Source organism: Sorex araneus, chromosome 3 (genome assembly GCF_027595985.1).
Source record: "Sorex araneus isolate mSorAra2 chromosome 3, mSorAra2.pri, whole genome shotgun sequence".
In the NCBI taxonomy this organism is placed as follows: Eukaryota; Metazoa; Chordata; class Mammalia; order Eulipotyphla; family Soricidae; genus Sorex; species Sorex araneus.
In genome coordinates this window covers 89,333,334-89,358,522 of record NC_073304.1, presented here as the reverse complement: position 1 = coordinate 89,358,522, position 25,189 = coordinate 89,333,334, and the positions used below count along the sequence as shown (strand labels likewise).

General features: G+C 38.8%; 1 protein-coding gene across 3 annotated transcripts in view; it reads right to left on the bottom strand.

Annotated features, from left to right (window-relative positions):
- GOLM2 (golgi membrane protein 2) overlaps nucleotides 1-25,189 on the bottom strand; it is a 70,608-nt gene that overhangs the window by 22,823 nt on the left and 22,596 nt on the right. For all 3 annotated transcript variants that reach the window (XM_055131385.1, XM_055131386.1, XM_055131387.1), the window contains exons 2-6: nucleotides 20,968-21,022; nucleotides 17,764-17,866; nucleotides 13,774-13,864; nucleotides 6,712-6,856; nucleotides 5,944-6,024 (exon numbers count right to left, since the gene is read on the bottom strand). In XM_055131385.1, the coding sequence (XP_054987360.1) occupies nucleotides 5,944-6,024; nucleotides 6,712-6,856; nucleotides 13,774-13,864; nucleotides 17,764-17,866; nucleotides 20,968-21,022 (475 nt within the window). The remainder of the gene's footprint in view (nucleotides 1-5,943; nucleotides 6,025-6,711; nucleotides 6,857-13,773; nucleotides 13,865-17,763; nucleotides 17,867-20,967; nucleotides 21,023-25,189) is intronic.

Below are 25,189 nucleotides of genomic sequence, written 5' to 3'. Positions count from 1 at the left end.
AGTAATATATACTAATCCTAAAATACTCTAATTTTATAATCCTTATCATTGGCATGTTGACTAATTTGTGGTAACTATTTGATACATTTTTATGATTAATAAATCTGGCTGGAATATAAGCTTTAGGGACAGGACAAACTCTGTGCTGTTCACCACTATATGCCCTATACCCGGAATAATGCCTGACACAAAACAGTAATTCAATAAAGATTGAATGAATAAATGAATGAATCACTTCAGACACAGTGATTTTCAACAGTACAACCTTTAAGCTTTTTACAGAAGACAAATAAAATTTGACATTTATAGATTAGACGAAGCAACGACAACACAGTACTCTATGTTGCTCAGGTTTAAAATATTAAATGTGACATACTACAAGTTGAAATTTTAGTTTCATAGAGGAAGAATTTTAAGTTTTACATAAGGCATTACTAACAAAGATGTACACATTTATATTATTATCTTCCTAACAAAAATCAAGGCAAGGGTGGGTTATAGCTCCAGTGGTATGTGAAAGGAGTTGTTTCATTTCCAGCATTGCATGTCCCCCTACCCCTACCCCCATCCCCTCAGAATCACCAGAGCAGCCCTAGTGGTCCCAGATGTCTGGCTGGCCATTTCTGGTAGTGCTCCCTAACCGGTCCTAGCACCACTGGGTTCAATTAAAAAAAGGGGGGATACAGAGTAATCATATAGCAGATAAGGCACTTGTTCTGCTTGCGAGCTACTGGGAGCCTGCAGATGTGGGACCTAGCTCCACGAAAAGATTCTGTGTGAAATAAAGGATTTCCTTACAGGAATGAAAAAGCAAGAAAAAAGAAGAAACATTCCCTTGATCATTTGTTCATGTAATACCTCTGCTTACTTTATAGGAAACAGCAGAGTTGTGTATTGCCTACAACTACTGGGCATGTTGAGAAAAAGTTTTCAGGGATGGAGAGATTACTCAATAGACTGAATATGTGGTGCTCAGTGCTTCCTACAGCATGCTCTCCAGATGCAGTGTGGGTGTCTTTCTTCCAGGGGGGGCTGGCACAGTCACACAGACAAGTAGCTCAGGATGAGGTGGAGATCAGAGGTGTGGGGCAGTGCTTCACAGATGGGACATTTCAGGAGCAGCGACTTCTGGGACATGTAGAGAGCATGGAGGAAAACTCAAAAATCTCTCCTTCCCACAAATATAATTTTCTAGTTTGTAGATTCTCTTCACAATTGATGATAGTTTTTCCATTTTCTGTTTGACTTGTAATTTGGTCAAACCATTCAGAGTGGCCTGCAGTTCTTCACACACCTTCAGCTCCATAGTATATTCTGAAAATGACTTTTCTGCATTTTCAATGAAAACCAGGCTGCCTCCCTCTGATTCTATCTTGCTATATCCATTAATTTTCAGATTACCGTTATTTGTTCTAATACCCCATCCTTGAGGGTTTCCCATTTTAGGTTTGTTACACCAACTGGCAACACTGGTCAAATTTTCTTTTTGCTTTGTTTCTATCACAGTGGCGCTCAGAGGCTACACCCAACTCTGAAGACTGCTTCCAGTGGTGCTTGGGGGACCATGTAGTAGCCCCAAGAGGATCAAATATGGCCCTCCTGCATGCAAAGCATGTGTTTTTCATCCTTTGAGCTTTCCTTCCCGTCTCGCCTTGATTTTTTTTGCTCTCACAGATAAGGCAGATTTTCTAGACATTTCACTTCTAAGAGTCTTTGCTTTCATGTGGCCATCCAGAGATCCCAGGAAAGAGGCTCATAGTAATGATTCAATTAAAGTATTTTTTCTTTTGGGATACCCAAAACAGCCTTCCAAAATAAAATAAAATAATTCTTAAAAAATAGTAAGAAAAAATATCAATTCAATTTAAGAACAGGAAAAAATATGATCAGGTATTTCAGTGTGGCAAGAAAGCAACTGAAACAGCCAGTAACTAAATAAAGAGATGCTTAGTGTCACAAGTCCCAAGGCAAATTTAAGTTAAAATGAGACACTATTTCATAAATATTACAATGACATGGGGCTGGAGTGATAAAAGAGCAGGTAGGACATTTGCTTTGCATGTAGCAGACCTGGCTTCAATTTTTGACATCCCATAGAGTACCCTCAGCACTGCCAGGAGTAATTCCTGAACGCAGAGCCAGAAGTAACCATGGAGCACTGCTGAGTGTGCCCCCAAATATATAAATATTATATATTATATAACATCTTGTATATAACATACTATATCATATAATTATACTGTATATATGTAGTAGTTATGTATTATATAATTGTAATGTATAATATAATACAAAATGTATTTTTTTTTTGTTTCTCCCCCCTAAAGTCGATCTGCTGAAAAGAAAGCATTTGGTAATTTGTTTTCCATTGCTGAGAATGAAGAGATATGAGGTCAGGAGGCCGCACTAGCAGCAGCATAGTTTTGGATTTATGTATTTTAGTATTTTAGTAACTAAGTCCAGAGAAATGTCTGCCAGGAATTGCAAGATTGTAAGCTTGTACCTCTCAGCTACTTTATATTCCACATATGAGTGCGATCTTTCTATGTCTGTCTCTTTCTTTCTGACTCATTTCACTCAGCATGATACTTTCCATGTTGATCCACTTATATGCAAATTTCATGACTTCATGTTTTCTGACAGCTACGTAGTATTCCATTGTGTAAATATACCAGAGTTTCTTTAGCCAATCATCTGTTTTCGGGCACTCTGGTTTTTTCCATGTTGTGGCTATTGTAAACAGAGCAGCAATGAACATGGAAATGCAGATGTCATCTCTACTATACCATTTTGCCTCTCCGGGATATATTCCCAGGAGTGGTATTGCTGGGTCAAATGGGAGCTCAATTTCTAACTTTTTGAGACTCGTCCATATTGTTTTCCAAAAGGGCTGAACCAGTCGCATTCCCACCAGCAGTGAAAGAGAGTCCCTTTCTCCCCACATCCATGCCAACACCAGTTGCTTTTGTTTTTGGGGATGTGGGCTATTTTATACATAATATATCACTGTCACTGTCATGCAGTTGCTCATCGATTTGCTCGAGTGGGCACCAGTAAAGTCTCCTTTGTGAGACTTGTTTTTACTGTTTTTGGCATATCGAATAAGCCATGGGTAGTTTGCCAAGCTCTGCTGTGTGGGCAAGATACTCTCGGTAGCTTGCCGGGCTCCCCAAGAGGGGCAGAAAAATTGAACCCAGGTTGGCCACGTGCAAAGCAAACGCCCTACCTGATGCGCCATCACTCCAGCCATATATATTACAATGGCAAAAAGTTAAAGTACAAAAAAACTGGATGTAACTGAGAATATAAACAGAAACTAGAGGGTGGAGCAATAGTACAGTGGGTAAGGTACTTGCTTTGTAAGTTCTGGACCTGGGTTCAATTCCCAGCATCCCTCATGGTCCCCGGAACACTGCCAGGAGTGATTCCTGGGGGCTGAGCCAGTAGTATCCCCTGAGCAATCACCAGTAAAGCCCCAAAATAAAACAAAACAGAACAAAAAAAAACTATCTTATGTTTCTAGAAGAGTAAACTGATAGAAGTGTGAAGCTGAAGATACTCTGTGAAGCAGGAATCTACTTTAAATTCCATAGTTTTGTAGATAGCTTTAGAAATATTGTCTTGAAAATTGTTTATAGGTCACCAGTATACTGAGTTTAAGATATCCTCAAAGGAGCTAGAGATGTGGCTCAATACTAGTCTAACTTGTGTTTGTGTATGAGGCCCCAGATTCAATTCCTAGTACTACAAAAATGAAATAAGGAGTTGCTCAAACCTCAAAGACTGGGTGGGTAGTTCTAAGTGAGTACTAGATCCTTCGACTCAGCAGTACCCTCGCCTTCTCAATAACCTCATCAAAGAAAAGTTTCTGGAAACTCACATGTGTAGAAGACATACACAAGAATGGTCAGTAGGGGTCAAAGAAATAGTACAGTGAGTAGGACATTTGTCTTGCATGCAGCTAACTGTTCAATCCCAGGCATCCCATACAGTCCACCAAGCACTGCCAGGAGTAATTCCTAAACTCAGAGCCAGGATTCTAAATTCCTAAACTCCAAGCCTTGATAGGTGTGGACACAAAACAAAACAAAAACAAAAATAATGAAAAAAGGGTCACTATAGTATTATTTGAAACAGCAAAAAAATCAGAAAAAGCCTCATTTTCTATTATATATGCACATATGAATTATAGTATACTTAAATAATTGCAAATGTTTTAAGAAGTCTCAGGAACATGATACTGAGAAGGAAAAATTAAGTTGAGAATAATACACAACAAAACATTATTCAAAGTTTAAAGCAGTATACCAATCAATACTTTATAGTTTTATAGATGTTATAGTTTTATAGTTTTATAGATCTGCATCAGAGAGATGCAGATCAAAACAACCACGAGATACCACCTCACACCACAGAGACTAGCACACATCCAAAAGAACAAAAGCAACCGCTGTTGGAGAGGATGTGGGGAGAAAGGGACCCTTCTACACTGCTGGTGGGAATGCCCACTGGTTCAGCCCTTCTGGAAAACAATATGGACGATTCTCAAAAAATTAGATATTGAGCTCCCATTTGACCCAGCAATACCACTGCTGGGAATATATCCCAGAGAGGCAAAAAAGTATAGTCGAAACGACATCTGCACTTATATGTTCATCGCAGCACTGTTTACAGTAGCCAGAATCTGGAAAAAACCTGAATGCCCTGGAACGGATGACTGGTTGAGGAAACTTTGGTACATCTATACAATGGAATACTATGCAGTTGTTAGAAAAAAGGAAATCATGAATTTTGCATATAAGTGGATCGGCATGGAAAGTTTCATGCTGAGTGAAATGAGTCAGAAAGAGAGAGACAGACATAGGAAGATTGCACTCATCTGTGGTATATAGAATAACAGAGTGGGAGACTAACACCCAAGAATTGTAGAACTAAGTACCAGGAGGTTGACTCCATGGTTTGGAGGCTGGCCTCACATTCTGGGGAAAGGGCAACTCAGAGAAGAGATAACCAACTATAATGTAGTCGAAGGCCATGTGGGGGAAGGGTGTTGCGGGCTGAATGAGGGCTAGAGACTGAGCACAGTGGACACTCAACACCTTTATTGCAAACCACAACAGCTAATTAGAGAGAGAGAACAGAAGGGAATGCCCTGCCACAGTGGCAGGGTGGGGTGGGGGGAGATGTGATTGGGGAGGGTGGGAGGGATGCTGGGTTTACTGGTGGTGGAGAATGGGTACTGGTGAAGGGATGGGTTCCCGAACTTTGTATAAGGGAAGCATGAGCACAAAAGTGTATAAATCTGTAACTGTACCCTCACGGTGATTCACTAATTAAAAATAAATAAATTTAAAAAAAAGTTTGTTACTTCCCTCAGCTATATTTTTATAGAAAAAAATTTTATAGCATTTGATCAGAAAAGATACTTGATATGAATTCTACCTTCATCATTTTTTGGTTTGTTTTTAGGCCAAACCTGGCAGTGCTAAAGACCCACTCCTGGCTCTGTGCTCAAGGATCACTTCTGGCAGGATTGGGGGACTATATGGGTTCCTGGGATCAAATCTACACTGGCTACATGCAAGGCAAATGCCCTAACCACTGTACTATCTTTCTGGCCCCTCTATCTTCATGACTTCTGGATATAATTGTTTTGTATCCTAGCATGCTGTCTATCCCGGAGAATGTACCATGTGTACTGAAGAAGAATTTGATTTGGCTTTTTTAAAAAGTGCTATACACATCTACAAAGCCAAACTGCTCTATTTCTTAATTTGAACCTACTTTTTCATTATTCTTTTTTGTTGTTGTTTTATCAATTTGTCGAGGGAAGTGCTAAAATCTATTATTCTGTTGATATTTTTCCTCTAGACTTTTACAGAGTAGAGGCCATATACAACAAACCCACAACTAATGTATTCAAAGTGAAAAATCCTTACTCACCAGTGGGAAGATCTTCAACTTTTGCAATGTCATTCTCTTCTATTCCAGGCATTCCTGCATCACCTCCTCGTTTGATCTGATCTACTCAAGCAACAAAAGATAAAACATTTCTTCTTAGACAAGTTGAAAATTGTTTAAAGGAAATCAAAAATCAGCTTCTAAAATTATAGGCAACATTGATGGAATAACTTTACAAAGTTAGTATGCTTTGGGCATACTTACAACTAAAAGACAACTCACTACTTGGTTTTGGACCACACTGGGTGATGTTCAGTGGTTTCTATACTCTGGGATCACTCCTGGCATGGCTCAGGAGACCATATAGGATGTGATTGACTGTATGCAATGCAAGCACCTTACCCACAATCTCTCTGGTCCCCCACAATTCACTATGTATCAAAAGTTCCAAATTGTAAACAGAACAACAATATGAGCTTATGGAAATTACATATATATGTATATATACATATATACATATTTTTTCATTTATATTTGTTTTCTTATATATGTATATATACATATATATTTTGTATATATACATATATATATTTTTGGACTCACACCCAGTGGTGCTTGGGCCCACTCAGAGAAATTTAGGAAATGTAGTGTTGGGGATCAAATCAAGGCCTCACAAATGCAAAGCATGCAATCCAGCCCTTTGAGCTATCTCACCAGCCTGCAAGCAGTATTTTTTATGAAATAAAACTATTTCAAAAGGAGGAAAGAAAAGCTGGTTTCTTTTTAAACAAAACAAAATCATAGTAATACCTTTTCCTTGTGAAGCATGATTGCTTGAGGGTTCTTCATTCTTATCTGCAACACTCTCAGCTTGTTTTTGAACATTGTTCGGTACTGCATAATTGCTTATGCCCAATTCAATTTCACCTTTTGATTGAACTTTGTGAGCCAGCTGCTGTTAGATAAAGATTTATAATGGTAAATATTTCTCAGTTAAAACATTCAAAAACGGATAAGGCTATAAATGGAATGTTCAGAAACAGTTTTGGTTCAAATTCCAAGCACATAGAGAAATGGGATATATTTTCTTTCTGGCAAGCTCCCCGTGGTGTATTCGATATGCCAAAAACAAGTCTCAGAATGGAGACGTTATTGGTGCCCGCTCGAGTAAATCAATGAGCAACGGGATAACAGTGACAGTGACTTTTTTTAGAATACCTGATATGAAGAGTTTTGTGGGTTTTTTTGGGGGGGAGGGGGATTGGGCCACAACTGGAAATGCTCAGGGGTTACTCCTGGCTCTGCACACAAGAATTATTTCTGGCAGTGCTCAGGGGACCACGCGGGATGCTGGGGATTGAACTGGGTTGGCCCCTTGTGCCCTACCCACTGTATTATCACTCTGGCCCCTGATATGAAGGGTTTGTTTGTTTGTTTTAAGTAATACTCTTAAAAGTTTCTAACTAAACAACCTAAAATATTAGACAGAGGTAATTCTCTTTGGGTGAACTGAGAGGTATAGCAGACAACACGACTGCTTAACACTAAGAATGCCGTGGAAGCCCATCATTGGGCATGTTCTAGGAACCGCAGGCAGAATGGCTCTCTGTAGGCACAGGTTAGAACTGAACAAGATGGCAGAAAGCAGGAGACACATGGTGCCACTCCACATACCCCCACCCCAATCACCAAACGTGATAGATGACAAATGACATTGTCACCCAAGCAGAAACATGAAGAGGAGAAAATAAGAGAGAGTTATGTACTTGTAGCAGTGGGGCTACATATCTCTTCATTTCCAGCAATGAAAAACTAATTATCAAATGTAGTAGGTCTGTCTCTCTTGGTTGGAAACTCCAACAACTATAGTGAGTTTTGTGTTGAATTATGGAATGTAATCAAGGTAAAGAAAAAAATGAAGTGAAATTCATTAGTTATACAGTAGGGGGTAGGGGGTGGGGGCGGGGGGTATACTGGGGTTTCTGGTGGTGGAATATGGGCACTGGTGAAGGGACGGGTGTTTGAATATTGTATAACTGACATTTAAACCTGAGAACTTTGTAACTTTCCACATGGTGATTTAATAAAAAGTTTTTTAAAAAAAAAAGGAGAAAATAAGCAAACTTCCTCCCATGCACACTGGCACCATTAAATTGCATAGTTAGTAAGGGAGATAACATACAGGTCCAGATTTCTTCTAACCTGCTCTAATCACAACAACTCCTAGGACATTCAATTCAAGGAAACTGAAATGATTATGCCTACCTCAATTCTACTGATGGGGCAGTTTTCTCTTACATTGGTAAGTCACCGTCACTGTCATTCCGTTGCTCATCGATTTGTTTGAACGGGCACCAGTAACGTCTCACATTGTGAGACTTATTGTTACTGTTTTTGGCATATCCAATACGCCACGGGTAGCTTGCCAGGTTCTGCTGTGCAGGCGTGATACTCTCGGTAGCTTTCCGGGCTCTCCGAGAGGGGCGGAGGAATCAAACACAGGTCGGCCTCGTGAAAGGTGAACACCCTACCACTGTGCTATCGCTCCAGCCCACATTGGTAAGTCATCTCTGGAAAATTGTCAAGGAGATGACAATCAAGTACACGTGCTTGGGTGGCCATATGTGTACTTCTACTTACTATTATTTCATGCATGTATAAATGTCTTGTGGACTCTAAAGAACTATTAAAGTTATGAGAAATGTTATAGAAAAGATAGTACTAAAATTTTACTAGAAATCTAAAAAACAAAACTAAAGCTTTAAGAAGTTGTCACAATAAGACTGGAGAGATAGTTCAATAGACTAAAAGCCATCCTTTATATACTGGAGGCCCAAGTTCTATCCCTGGCACCATGAGGTCCACCAAGCATTACCAGGTGTGACCCCTAAGCACACGAATCCAGGAATAGCACACAGTCACCAGGGTGCCCAAATATTAAAAAAACAAAACAAAACAAAAAAACCTTTTTAATAATTTGTCATACAGGGGCTGGAGCAATAATAATGTGGATAGGGCGGTTTGCCTTGCATGTGCCAGATTTGATTCCTGGCATCCCTTATGGTCCCCCAGCACTGCCAGGAGTGATTCCTGGGTTCAGAACCAGGAGTAACCCCTGATTACTGATTGTGACCAAAAAAGCCAAAAAAAAAAAGTGTCATAAACACACTGGTGGCAGTATTTTTGACAGATGGGTGGCATTATTTCCATATACCTGGCAGGTAAAATAGACAAACTTTTTTTTTTTTCTGTGAGTCATAGTTTAAAGATGCCTTCAAAAATACCCTCTTGGGGCTGGAGCAATAGCAAAGTGGGTAGGGCATTTGCCTTGCACATGGCCAACCCGGTTTTGATTCCCAGCATCCCATATGGTCCCCCGAGCACCGCCAGGAATAATTCTTGAATGCACGAGCCAGGAGTAACACCTGTGCATTGCCGGGTGTGACCCAAAAAGCAAAAACAAAACAAAACAAAACAAAAATCCTCTTTACAGACAGCAATTCTGGGGAAAATAAAATAATACTATTGTTTAAAAATATGGCTTTTCCAAGATCACAAAGCTCAAATGTTGTGAAGAAAGGATTCAGACAATTGTCACTTTCATTCCCACATTCTCTGAAAACTTCAACTAGAGTCAATTCTAACAATTTTTATGTGTGAAAGGAGGAGGTTGGTCACTATCCCCAGTCTCTACTGGTGGTCACTCCTCGATGTGTTTAGGGGACCGTGCATTATCAGGGATTAGACATAGGCTCACACATATAAAGGAAGCATTCAGCCAGTTAAGCTATTTCTCCAGTCCTCTGAGGACTTAAGTGTTGGTTAATGAAAGTTTTGTATAAATTAGTATAAAAAACTGACTCAGTATAATGAAAGACAATTTCTATAACATTTTGGTTTTATAGCTGTGGATAAGACAATAAATAAGTCAACAAATAACTGCTCAAAAATGCTGTTCCACTTTATTTTGGAGTGGTGGTTGGACCAGTGTTCCTCCTAGTTCTGTGCTCAAGAGTCACTCCTGACAGGGCTCAACAGCCACATGGAGTGCCAGAGATCTTAGCCAGTGGTGTGCAAGGCAAGTGCCGCTACGTGCTGTACTATCACTCCAGCACAATAATGATACACTCTAAAGAGTTAACAAAGATGCCATTCCTATGATATATTAAAACCTTTATGAAAATGGGTAACATTAAAAAAAAATTTTTGTTTGCTTTTGGGTAATACTTGGTGGTGCTTAGGGCTTACTCCTTGTTTTATGCTCAGGGATCACTTCTGGCAGTACTTAGGTAACAACGTGGTGCTGGAGATAGAACTCAGGTCTGCTGAAATAAGGTTAAGTACCTTATCCCATTTTATTATCTCTCTGATCATTTTCTTTTTTTGCTTTTTGAGTCACACCCGGCGATGCTCAAGGGTTACTCCTGGCTCTGTACTCAGGAATTACTCCTGGTGCTTGGCGGGACCATATAGGATGCGGGGGACCGAACACGGATCAGCCGTGTACAAGGCAAACACCCTACTCACTGTACTATCGCTTTAGTCCAATATCAAATTTTCTTAATAAAATAAGATGGCAACCTAGAGGCAATGCTAGCAATCTGCTGAGAAGGTAACTTTTATTTTTTAATTGGTGGGTGGTTCTAACCCAGGGTCTCACATATGTAAGAGGCATGTGTGTTAAGTGTGAGCACATCCCGGGTCCCATTTAACTGTTTTTTTTTTTTCATTTCATTAAAAAAGAATTTTTGTTTTGTTTTGTTTTTGGAGTCACATCTGGCAGTGCTCAGGGCTTATTTCTGGTTCTGTAGATCATATGGGATGCTAAAGACTAAACCTGGTTCAGCAGCATGCAAGGCAAATGCCCTACTCACTGTACTATATCTCCACCTCCCTAATTGTGGGTTTCTGGGGTTTTTTTTTTTGGGGGGGGGACCCAGCAAAGCTCATGGGTTACTGCTGACTTTGCATTCAGGAATAACTTCTGGCAGTGCTGGGGGAACCATGTGATGCCAGGGGCTGAGCCTGGGTTGTCACATGTGAGGCAAATGCCCTACCCGTTGTACTATCACTCTGGCCCCCTAAATTGTGTTTTAAACAAACTATTTATTCTAAAATAGCTTTAGATTTAAAGAAAAGTACTGTCTTTCACCAAGTTTCCCTTAACACTAACATCTTACATAACATGGTATGCTTGCAAAACTAAGAAACCATCATAAGTACACTGTTATTTACTAAACTCCAGATTTTATTTAGATGTCACCATTTTTTCCATTAAGTCTTCTCTCTGTTCCAGGATCCAATTCAGGATACTACAGTGCACAATCCTTAGTCTCCTCAGGGCTTTAGTAATTTCTCTTCCTTTGTAGTAAAAAAGCAGTAAATAAATAAATGTCTGTGTTCCAATAAATCGAACTTATAGAGTAAAATTTGAATTTATTATTTTCCTATATCATATTTTTTTGATTTTTAAATCATTTAAAATTTTTAAAACGAGGCCTTACTCAGTGGCAATACAAGAACAGGTACCCAGCTGGATTTCGTGGGCCCAAGTGATAGTACATCTGGTAGGCACTTGCCTTGCACACAGCTGACTCAGGTTCAATCACTGGCATCCCATGTGGTCCCCTGAGCACTGCCAGGAGTAATTCCTGAGTGCAAAGCCAAGAGTAACTCCTGAGCATCATTTGGTACAGCCCCCAAACCTCCCCTCCCTCACCAAAAAGAAACCCAAAACAAAACTGGGTACTGTTTCTGACTTCCTCCAGTTAATTTTGTTTTGTTTCTGTGCCACATCCAGGAGTGTTTAGGGCTTAGTCTTGGCTTTGTGCTCTGAGATTACTCCTGGCAGGGTTGTGAGACCATATGGGGTGCCCAGGGATCAAACCAGAGTCAGCTGCATGCAAGGCAAATGCCCTGTGGGCTGTACTATTGCTCCAGCCTCTCCTCCGAAGTTAATTTCTAAGTAGGCATATGCTTGGCTTGAAAAAACAAAGATGACTAGAAACAACTTGTTTGTTTTCATATAACTAACACTGTGTTTGTTCGTATGGGAAAAATACCTCAACTTTGAAAGAACCAACTTATGATAGTAAATTTGAAGATTATGGGAAGGTAAGGGTAGGGGCTAGTGGGTTATCATAGTTAATTCTCTATGCACTTTTTACCTTGTTCCATTTATAACAGGACAGAGGCAAATAAAAATGAAGAGGATATTAGTTAATTAATAAAACAATCACTATAAAAGAGCAAAATGAAAGAGCTAGACTTGTCTGCTCCTTAGGAGAATAGAAGACAGCAAATAAATCCCATCACTTACATACAGACCACGGACTTACATAATTGCATCAGTATATCTCTCTTTTCTTTCCTTCTGAGCTCTGCTATGCTCCTCTTTTGTCCAGTGTGTCAGTCCTATCTGCTGATGGCCCCCAATGAAATTATGATACTCTGAACCTTCAGTTAGGCCTGTGGTCTTTCAGTTACCTGGCCTCAGGTTTCTTCAAGAGAAGAATCTGTTCCACTTTGAAGATCAACAATTTAAATAGAGGAACATCCTTTATTCCCTAATACTATAGCTAAGAACTTTTAGGTGAACTGCTACCAAACAGCAAGATAAATTTTTCTTTCTTTCTTTTTTTTTTTTCTTTTTTGGGTCACACCCGGCGATACACAGGGGTTACTTCTGGCTCTGCACTCAGGAATTACTCCTGGAAGTGTTTGTGGGACCATATGAGATGCCGGGAATCAAACCGGGGTCGGCCTCGGGCAAGGCAAACACCCTATCCTCTGTACTATCACTCCAGTCCCAGCAAGATAAATTTTTCACTACTCAATTTACGTTTACTTTGAATCACAAGCCTAGTCAGATGACTAGTCAGATGAGATCATAGGATATAAAAAAAACCCTTCTTAAAACTCAAGTTTTGAGTTTTAAAACTTGAGTTAAAACTCAAGTCCCAATGATTAACAATCTATAAACTCCCTTTATAAAGAATAATCTTCACAATATCTATCAATTGAAACTGAATAAACTAATAAAAGAATTTACCATTTCCCAAAATATGCTACAGTAGTGTTTTGTGTTTCAAAAAGTAGTTCAGAATAACAAAAAATGACATTTAAGAAAATTTTTTCAATTTTAAAAAAAAAATTCTCGAAAGCATAAGAATAGGAAAAAATTTTACCATAAAAAAATGTTTGTGGGCTGGAGCGATAGTACAGCAGGTAGGGCATTTGCCTTGCATGCAGCTGAACCGGATTCAATTTCCCAACATCCCATATGGTTCCCTGAGCACCGACAAGAGAATTCCTGAGTGTAGAGCCAGGAGTAGTAATCCCTGAGCATCGCTGGGTGTGAGTCAAAAAGCCAAAAAACAAAAGTTAAAAAAAAGTTTAAAAAGTCAAAAAAATAAAAGTTAATTTTGTTAAAATGTTACTCACTTTACAATCTGAGAAACATTAACAGCAGATTTTCAAGTCATATATACAAGAAGTTTAGCTCAAAATTAAAATAAAATCTGAGGTTTTATTTTCACATCAGCCTAATTTGTAAATAAGAACACTGCGTTTTTTTCCACTCAAGAAGTTCATGATTTCTCTTGAATATGCACTCTCTTTCTTCCCCCTCACATCTCTCTAAATTGTTTTTCAATAAAAATTATTTTTTTGAAAAAAAAAAGACCAAATAAAATATGTATACATATACGTATATAGTGTATATATTTATACATATTTTAAAAATCACAGGGAGGCTTAGAAAATAATGGGGGTGCCAGAGATCAAACCTGGTTCAGCCATATGCAAAGCAAAGTGCCCTATCAACTGTACTGTTGTTCCAGTACAGATGATTTAAGTATTTTAAACATTTACCTTTTGTTCCTGCAAAAACTGGTCAGCTAACTTTTTAATATTTTCTTCATGCTGTGCTCTTAATTCCTTGATTTGTTGTCCACACTGAAAGCTAAATTAGAAAGTCAATCTTTTAGACTTATTATCTTATACTGCGCACTCAAGTTGTCTAGAAAATAATGTATGTTTACAAAGAAAGAGCATTTTATTAGCAGGAAAGTGGACATTAAGAAAAGACAGATCACAGTCAAGATGTTGAAAATTTCTGTACATGTAATAGAGAATAAAAAATACTTAAAGACTAATTTAAGAAAAACATTAAATGAAAACAATTCTTTTAAAAATTACTTTTATAAATTGCATTTATAAAGTAAGAATTGCCAAAGTCAACTTCAATCATTAAGAGAAAACCACTTTAGTGGGAAGGGGTGAGGGCTGGGGAGAGATACTGGGAAATTGGGAGTGAAGAATGGGCACTGGTGGAGGGATGGGTACTTGCTCATTGTTTGACTGAAACGCAATCATCAAAGTCTGTAAGTCTGTAAATGTATCTCACAATGATTCATTAAAATAAAATAAAAAAGAAAACCACTTTATTTATTTATTTATTTATTTTTTGCTTTTTTGGGGGGGTCACACCTGGCAATGGACAGGGGTTACTCCTGGCTCTGCACTCAGGAGTTACCCCTGGCAGTGCTCAGGGGACCATATGGGAATGCTGGGAATTGAACCCAGGTCGGCCGCGTGCAAGGCAAACGCCCTACCCGCTGTGCTATTGCTCCAGCCCCAGAAAACCACTTTGGAAAACTGAGACAGATAATGATGGTGGGAAGGTGTAAAGTGGTGGGATTGGTGTTGGAATACTGAATTTAATAAATTATTGTGAACAACTCTCTAAAAATTAAAATTAAAAAGAAACAAAACTGAGATACAATCAAAGTCAGAGATGAGAAGAGTCAGAATATGTGAGCTGATAAGGAATAGCAGCAAATGTTTCACCCAATATTACTAACACAACAATAAAAGTCTAAACCATATGAAGAGTACAAATGGAATAAACTAATAGAGAAGACACAAAGTTTTCATTGAGAAAAAAATGTCAAAGAACGAAACAGATAAGGATTGTAAATTTTCAATGGTCATGCAGTCATACCACTCATATGAGAATAAACTGTTAAACACAATAGGAAATACTACCTTTCACTATTAAAAAAGGAAATTAAATACCCTATTTGTATATATAAATTAAACTAAATATTTATTTAATGCCAGAAAAATTAAGTTAGAAATTTGGTAGGGCTCTAGGGAAACATATGCAACATAAGTAAATACAATACTCTTTTTCTTTGTGTGGGGAGGGTTTGGGGCCTGATGGTGCTCAGGAATCACACTACTGGAGGGCTTGGGGGACCACATGGGGTGCTGGAGATTGAACCTGGGTCGGCTGCAAAGCAAATGCCCTACCCACCGTTCTATCACTCTGGCTCCAAGTCAATACAAAAATTTTAATAAGCAAACTTTCATGTGTATGGTAAAAGGAGAAAAATCCCTAATAAAACATGTCTCACAAATTCCATGTTTGAAAACATGAGCCAGTGAAATTAAGAGTGAACAAATTCTCTCTTTTTTGATTCTTTTGGACCATACCTAGAAGTAGCTTGCTGGGCTCTCCAAGAGGGGCAGAGGAATTGAACCTGGGTCGGCTCGAGCAAATCAATGAGCAACAGGATTTGCAAAAAAAAACAGTAACAACAGTGATACAGTGATACCCAGAAGTGCTCAGCGCTTACTCATAGATATGTCTTTGGGGTCTTTCCTGACAATGCTCAAGGAACCATATAGGGTGCAGAGGACTAAACTCAGGTCAGGGGTATTCAAGGAAAGCACCCTACCTGATGTACTATCTGTCCAGTCTCAATTCTTTTTTATTTTTATAATTGCATACAGCCAACTTGGGTTCAATTTCTCCATCCCTCTTGGACAACCCGGCAAACTACCAAGAGTATCCCACCCACACAGCAGAGCCTGGCAAGCTACCCGTGGCATTTTCAATATGCCAAAAAAAAAAAAAAACAGTAACAACAAGTCTCACAATGGAGATGTTACTGGTGCCCGCTCGAGCAAATGGATGAACGACAGGACAACAGTGCTACAGTGCTACAGTTGATAAATTATATGAGAAAGGGAAAACTTCTGTTTTTAATATCTGTATTGCAAACCATAGTGCACAAAAGTAGAGAGAGAGAGAGTATGGGGGAAATAGTCTGCCATAGAGGCTGGGGGAAGGCTGGGATGGGTAAGGAGGGGGAAAACTAGGGGATATTGGTGATGGAAAATATGCACTGGTGGAGGGATGGGTCACACCCGGCGATGTACATAGAGTTACTCCTGGCTCATGCATCCAGGAACCTTTGTTCTAGCTTTGAGGTGAGATTAAATTAAGATTTCATAAATTATTTATGTCAGAAAAATATCTTTAAATATATTCAATTTTCAGCCCTACAGGTATATGGAAAAGTATTAAATACTATTAGATTGAAACACATGCTTTCAAATAAGATAAGGACCAAAGATGTAGTTCAGTGGTAGAACATTGCTTTGTATGTACAAAGTCCTGGGTACAATTTCTAGAATTATCAAAAATAAAGTAGAATACGGCAAGTGTTTCCAGTTTTTCGTGCATAGCCTTTAAAATGTTTTTTACCACAAAATTAACTAAAGGTTTAGGAAAGGTTTTCAGAGAGATAATTAGAGAGGTCTCTAAGAGGCTCTCCGTTTTAACCCAACAAATGTGAAGGAGTAAGGAAGGGAGTTGATAAGTCGACGGATTTTTGATCTTGTTCCATTTACAACAGGATAGAGGCACAGGGACCTGTGCCTCTCTGCGGACATCTCCCAATGATAGTTTCACCTTCAGGATGGATGCCCTTGAAAAGAACCACAGAATCTTCCAGTCTCTGCCACTTGTAATTCAGTAAAGCTCAGGCCTTTCAGGATGTTTTGTCTAATAATCTATAACATGGGAAGATTCAAGAAGTACTGCAAGAAAAAAAAATTGGGAGAGGGGTGCATACTAGCTGTGCTTATTCCTGGCTCCTTACTCAGTGATTACTCCTGGCAGGCTTGGGGGACAATATGGTGTACTAGGAATCGAAACCAGGTCAGCTACACGCAAGGCAAACACCCTACCCACTGTACTCTCTCTCCAGCCCCTACAAGAGATATTTTCTGTTTTCCTTTTATTTATTAATTTTTTTATTGAATCACCATGAGGACTCCTGACGAAGTTCAGCAAGTTGTTCTATCCACAGAATGTAAGAATCAAAGGAATAAAGTTTACTCTAATGTTTCCTATTGAGAGATTATGAAAATTTAAATTTTATGTTGCTCAATAGCTTTTATTTATACTTGCTCAGGGAGCTACGTTATATATAATTAGTACCACAGATAATTACTTTTATAACACACAGATAATTTAACCCCCACCCCATCCTACCCTCCCCCAGCCTCTATGGCAGACAATTTCCCCCATACTCTCTATCTAGTTTTGGGCACTATGGTTTGCAATATAGACACTAAGAGGCTATCATGTTTGGTCCTTTATCTACTTTCAGCACACATCTCCAATCCCAAAGAGATGTATTATTATTATTATTATTTGTTTGCTTTTTGGGTCACACCCTGCAATGTACATGGGGTTACTCCTGGCTCATGCACATAGGAATTACTCCTAGCAGTGCTCAGGGACCATATGGGATGCTGGGAATCGAACCCAGGTCAACTGCATGCAAGGCAAATGCCCTACCCACTGTGCTATCAATCTAGCCCCAAGAGATATTTTCTTAATGTCCAAAATATCATAGTAAAAGACTGGATTCTAGAGAAGCACAGAAAAACAACAGAATAGGGATTTTAAAGTCCTAGGCAAAGAAAAACAGAAGTCAAAAGGAAAAAAATTGTCCATAATTGGGCAAATATTACAGATTCACATATACTTCGTGCATATCTTACCTCTCATATTCTAATCTCTTTACAAGGTAAGTATTGTTCTTCCTGTAGTCCTGAAGCTGATCTTCTTGTCGAAGGAACTCCTGACGAAGTTCAGCAAGTTGTTCTATCCACAGAATGTAAGAATCAAAGGAATAAAGTTTACTCTAATGTTTCCTATTGAGAGATTATGAAAATTTAAATTTTATGTTGCTCAATAGCTTTTATTTATACTTGCTCAGGGAGCTACGTTATATATAATTAGTACCACAGATAATTACTTTTATAACACACAGATAATTTTATTTTTAAAGCAGGATAAGCAAACTCATTCATAATATTTTAAAAACTATATATTTTTCATATTATGTAGAAACATGCTAAGTTATGGACAAAGTACAAGAAGCTATCTACAAAAACAGGAACAATCTCTTTAGATATGCTGGCTATTGGTACAGAAAAAGTTTCTTTATTCATTTTAAATCCTATTTGAGGGCCAGAGCAATAGTATAGTGTTAGGGCATTCACAATGCACATAGCTGACTTAGGTGCAATCTCTGGCACCCGATATGATCCCCAAGCCCACCAGGAGTGATCCTTGAGTGCAGAGCCAAGAGTAAGTTCTGAGCACTACTGGGTGTGGTTCAAACCAATCCCCCACTACCAAAAAATATATATTTGATTTCCAACTTAGATGCCAATCACTTTAGATACTATGTCCACATATATCAATTACACTTTCAAATATAATTTCTGGATGAGGGCTGAAATTTTTAGTTATAATACATATACATGAATCACATAAAATTCCCAGCTCAAGTGCAATATATTATTTGTTTGTTTGTTTTTGGGCCACAGTCAGTGGTACCCACAACTTACTCCTGGCTCTATACTCAGGCTAACTAGGGGGAATGGATGGTATACCAGGAACTGAACAAGGACCTGTTTACTATTGCTCTGGCCCCCTCAAGTATAATTTAAAAGCTGGATCTGGTATACTCTTCAGAGAATATTTAATCCAAGTCACTGGCCCAATAATTCCTAGTCATTTCTCTGCATCTTGCCCTAGAAATAAATGCTGCTAGGTTGAGAGATGGTTTAGGGTGTTAGGATTTGTTCCCCATAGACCTGACAAAGGGCTAAAAATCAAAAATACTCTAAAGAACTTACAAAATTTAATAAAAGTCCCACAACCCCATGAAAAAAAATAATAGGGAGAAGAGCTGAACAGAGATTTCTTCAAAAAGATATATGTCCAAAAACTTTATGAAAAAGTCCTCTTCATCACTTATCATCAAGGAATGTAAATCAAAACAACAATGAGACATCACTTCACACCAGTTAGACTGGCACACATGAAAATAAAAGCAGAAACAGGCCAGAAAGAATACAGCAGGTAGGATGCTTTGCCTTTCATGCAGCTGACCCAGGTTCAATCCCCAGCATTCCATATGATTCCTGGGTGCAGAGCCAGGAGTAGCCCATAGGAAGTACCAGGTGTGACCTCCCCATCCCCCAACTCCACAAAAAAAAGAGTAGAAACAACCAGTACTGAGAGGGATGAGGGGAAAAGGGGATCTCTTGATCCACTGGTGATGGAATGCTGTCTGGTTCAGCCTCTATGGAAAACCATAAGGACACGTCTTAAACAATTAACAACTGAGCTTCAATATAATCCAGCAATTCCATATAACCCAGCAATTCCCTTTTCTGATATTTACCCCAAGAACCCCAAAACAGTTAGCAAAAAGATTAAATTATGCAGTTTGCCATGATGGAACTACTGGAATGAACTAGAAACTATCATGCTGAGCAAAGAGGGAGAGGGACAAATACAGACTAATCTCTTCCATATGTGGGTTATAGACCTTGAGCGATAGCACTCCGAGTAGGGCATTTGCATTGCACGAGGCTGACCCGCATTCGATTCCTCCAGCCCGGCAAGCTACCGAGAGTATCCCACCCTCACGGCAGAGCCTGGCAAGCTACCCATGGCGTATTCGATATGCCAAAAACAGTAACAAGTCCCACAATGGAGATGTTACTGGCGCCCGCTTGAGCAAATCAATGAATAACGGGAAGACAATGATACAGTGATGTGGACTATAAAGAAACCTAGTAAAGGAGTAATAAAAGGCCAATGGCAGCAGGCCCTGTAAGCTGGCTACAGAATCAAACTGAATTTGGAAAGGGTAGGGTGAGGGTATGAGGGAGAAGCAGTGAAACATTGGTTTGTGGATGGACACTGCCAACTCTGATGGTGGGTTTGATAGCAGAACACTGTATGCCTAAAACCTTACAGTACTTTAAATCATAACTCATAAATTAAGAAAACATTTTTTAAGTTTTTAGTCATCTTCTGTCAGTTCATTTAAGTGAATGTGCATATATATGCATATTTTTCATGTATGTATATATGAAACAAAGAAGATGGAAAAAACCCAGATGAGTATTGAATATATCTGATTTTCTCTCTCTTAGGTTTCTTTTTTTTCCAAGAGGAACGAAAGTTCCCCTTTGTCATTAAGTTTAGACCTTTCCAAAGCACCCCTAGGCCCAAAAGGATTGTTTTAGCAGACAGAATGTACATGTAGTAGAGGATTTTCCCCTGACATTTGATGAACTCTGATTTTATAGCTCAGTTTTCTTCGAAAAACTGGTTTAACAACATTTCATTTCATGAACGCTAAGATATAACAAAGATTAAGGCACATATCTCAAATTTTAATTTGCATTTTATTATACTACTGAAACAATAATTTTTTTTATTCTACTTTTAGACTAAAGGATAAATGTTTTGTCACCAGAGGAGCTTTGTTCAAAGACTGTTATTCATTAGCAGTTAAAATTAAGAATTTCTCTTCTGCTTTCCTTCTTCTTCTTTTGGTTTCTGGGTCACACCCGGCAATGCGCAGGGTTTGTCCTCACTCTGCACTCAGGGATGGCTTCTGGTAGGCTTGAGGGATCATATATGGTATCAGGGATCGAACCTGCATCAGGTGAATGCAAGCCAAGCACCCTATCCCACTGTACTATCTGTGTGGTCCCTGAGCTTTTATATTTAACAAACTTGTTGAAATATAACTTTCATGCATCCATTTAATGCATATAAGTTGGCAAGATGAGTGCCTAAACCCCTATACTGTTTCTCTGGTTCCAATTTCTTAATTTTGGAGGATATTTGACATTTAGGAACTTGTATCTTTGATTTGTAATTAAGTTTCTTACCTTTTAAATGATGTATGTCTGCCATCTGATATGATATGTTGTTCTGAAGTTTAACCTAAAAAAATTAAGTTTACATTTTACTAAAGAATATGTAGTTTTTGCTCATATGCACATTGAGATTGAAAATAAATGCAACAGTAAAAATCTGGATTAAGTTTTAATAAAAACTTTTTAAGTTCTGGTTTAGTATTCATCTTTTTATATACAGAACTTTCTATGAACATTAGTCTTCAGTCCTCCTGGATAAACTCCCAGGAGGAAGACTGCTAACCTGTATAAGTAAATGTTTAGTTAAAAACAAAACAAAACAGGCAAATTAATTTTCAAAGTGATATGCCATTTTCAACTATATTTTATGAACTTATTTGTGCCATGGCAATTCTGGATGGAACAATATAAAACAATTAGAAAACGTGAAAGCAGTCTGAAGGACTCAGTAGGCAAGATAGCAACTGAGGCAGCAAAACTGGGGCTGGAGTGATAGTGCAGCTTGTAGGGAGTTCGCCTTGCATGTAGACAATGGGGGTTAGATCACTGGCATCCCAATGGATCCCCAGGCATCTCCAGGAGTAATTCCTGAGTACAGAGCCAAGAGTATCCTCTGAACATTCCTGGGTGTCCACCCCGCCCCCCCCAAAAAAAATAAGGCAACATAATTGCTTTAGAAATCCAAAGATGACTGCTACCTAGTATGATCAAGTAAAGTGTCACGAAAGGACTATTTTAAATTAAGTAGGCACTGAAAGCTATACAACTGAATGCATAATTGAAGTTGACCTTAATTTATAGAATGCCTTATACTGAGAGCCTTCATAATAGACTTTACTTACCGTTCTAGTTTTGTTTTGTTTTGTTTTTTTAAGACCTTCCAGGCATTGCTCAGGGGTCTGAGGGTCACTCTCTGTGACTTGATACCTGACCTGGCAGTATAGTGCTTGAGTTAGGTAGCAGTGCTGCTCAAACCCAGATGTGCTAGGGATTACCAGGACCATCCTCGCAGTGCTTGGGAGATCATGTGGGAATGGGGACTGAACGTGGGGTCTCATGAATACTAGGCATGCACAGCTTTTTTAACTACCTCCTTCCAGCACCTCTAGCCATTTTAATCATTCCCCCCCCCCCTTTCCTCTCTTTTTTAGCTGGTTGGGACCGTTTACAGTTTCTGTAATGTGCAGCATTTTCTTTTTTTTTTTTTTTTGCTTTTTGGGTCACACCCGGCAATGCACAGTGGTTACTCCTGGCTCATGCACTCAGGAATTACTCCTGGCAGTGCTCGGGGGACCATATGGGATGCTGGGAATCGAACCCGGGTCAGTCGCGTGCAAGGCAAATGCCCTCCCCGCTGTGCTATCGCTCCAGCCCTGATGTGTAGTATTTTCACTTATAAGTTTGGACACATGCCTACAGAAGTTAAGGCTTCTACTTAGCTGAATGCTACTCTTTCCACTGGATTTATTTCAGCTATTCTCCTTTCCAGAAGCCTCCCTTCTTTTCCCCAAGACTGCATTTAATCTTTTGCTATGTTCTTTCATCATGTCTTTAGAAGCCAGTAACAACATTAATTTTACTATTATAACTGCCCACTTACTTGACTGTCTCTCCTAAATAATAAATTCTATAACTGTTTTTTCATTATATTACCCCCTCGTTTCCTTTATGATGACCTTAGTACCTTCAGCATTTAAAATTTTATTTTTAATGAAACAATTAAGAAGGAATTCGTATATCATAAAATTTAATCTCTCACCTCCTGTTCTTTCCTACATTGCTGTTGGTGGAATGATTCAGATTCACATGTTTGGCTCATTGGTTGCCTGTACTTACATTCTGTACTTAATGTTGCCTATACTTAATATTCTGATTGTAGTACTTACACATCTTTTTTTAGTTGCAGTGGTCACCAGAATCGCACCCTCTAGTTGTACTTGCACTCCTCTGGCTGTGCACTAGAGAGTCTATGCTGTGTTGTGGTTGACGCTGGGGTTCACAGACAGCAGAGTGGTAGGGACTGTGCTGGGGGCTGCACTGGGGATTGAACTCAAGGCCTTACAATTGCAAAGCAAATGCTTTGCGCCAATGAGCCATATGCTGGGCCCCAAAACTCACCCTTTTAAAGTATACAGTTTGTACCTTTTAGTATATTCATTATATACTTATCACCAAAGTTCGGAACATTTTAAACACCCTGAAATGAAAATGTAGGGCCAAAGTGATGGTACAGTAGATAAGGCATTCTCCTTTAGCGTGGCCACCCTGGGTTCAATCCATGGCTTCCCATAAGGTCCCCCGAGTCCTACAAGGAACGATCCCTGAGTGCAGAGCCAGGAGTAAGTCCTGAGCACTGCTGGGTGTATGCAAAAGAAAACAAAATAATAAAACAAAATAATAAAGAAAATGTATACCCTTTTAAAAAATCACTTTTTATTCCTTCTCTTCAGTTTCTGGAATCTACTAAACTACCTTCTGTCTCCGTGGATTTGCCTAATCTGGACTTTAGGCAAACTGTGTATTTTGTATATAAAATATATTGCATATAAATCACATATAAATGCAATAAAATTTGCCCTGTGACTAACTTCTTTCATTTATAAAATGTTTTCAGGGCTTATTTACGTTGTAGCATCTAGCAGTATTTTATCCCTTTATACAGCTGAATATCAGCATTATATTTTATTAAATATTTAAAAATTAGAGAATGCCTGATTAGTTGCCCTACTAAATGTTATTACGACTATAGTTATTTAATATAGTGCATTACCCCTACATAAATGGGAAATGATATTTCATTGTTTCCAGTCCTGATAATTTCTAGGCTGTTAATTTCTGTACTGTGCCAACACAAATCAGTGTTTTGTTTTCATTGAGTTAGTTTAGTTTGCGGGCTACTCCCAGACTCCTCTGGGGATCATGTGGTGCTGAAGGTTGAATCTGGACCCCCACATGCAAAGCATATGCTTAGCCCTTTGAGCTACCTACCAGGCCCTGTGCCTTTAAAAAGAAAAAGCAGTGATGATTCCTTTTCTGAAATACTCTTTTTATTTAAGTTTTGAGGCCACATCTGGTGGTGTTTGGGGACCATGCAGTTCTGAGGATCAAATCTGGGCTTCCAGCATGCAAAGCAACTTGTTAAACCAGCTCTTTGGTATTGTCAACTTTTAAAAGTATTTAAGCAAAGTAATGCAGCTTAGCTTGTACTTTAGAAACTCTATCTGGCTTTAGTACGATAAGTGGACTAGAGAGCATTGTATTTCCAAGGAGAAAATGTTGGTCTAACAAGAGGTGAACAAACAACAGCCTGTGAGTTAAATCTAACCTGCAGTTTATTTTCATAGATCAAAGGATGGTTTTATTTTGGATTGGGAAGGCTAGTTTAGGCACTCACAGGCCTAAGAACCACCCCAGTCTTACCTATCCCAGAGGTAAAGGCCTGAGGGTTTTGGTGCTTGGGTTTGCAGTGCCAGGGGCCCACTAGAACCACCCTTGTGGCCCTGGGGCCACTAAAGCTCCTTTTTTTTTTTTTTTTTTTTGGTTTTTTGAGCCATACCCAGGTGCATAGGGCTTAGTAACTCCTGGCTCTGTGCTTAGGGATCATTCCTGGCAGGGTCTGAGGTACCATATATGGTAAAAGGGATCAAACCTGGGTTGGCTGTGTGTAAAGGCAGGAGCTCTACCCGCTGTACTATCTCTCCAGTCTACTAAAACTACTTCTATGAATGAGAAAAAGTTCCAAAGAAGACTATTTCATGAATTAAATGAAATTCAAATTACAACATCTATACGCTTTTATAGATATAAATTTTTACATATTTTATATGAATATTTGGGGATTGTGAGTTTTTATACCCTTATAAACAAACATTTTTATTTTTTTATTTTTTTTTTGGCTTTTTGGGTCACACCCAGCAAGGCTCAGGGATTACTCCTGGCTCTGCATTTAGGAATCATTCCTGGTGGTGCTCGGGGGACTATTATATGGGATGCCAGGGATGGAACTTGGGTTGGCCATGCGCAAGGCAAACCTACTCGGTGTACTATCACTCTAGGTCCCATTTTTCTAAATAGAGGAAGGGAAATTCAATGTACAGATTACAAAAAAAAAAAGTAAAAGTTTATATATGGGTAACTCTACTTTATTCTTATCACCTTAAGTCTCTTCAATCTCCTTTAGTGAAAATTAGAGACTTGATAATATGGCTAGAAAATATCTTTTACACAAAACAAG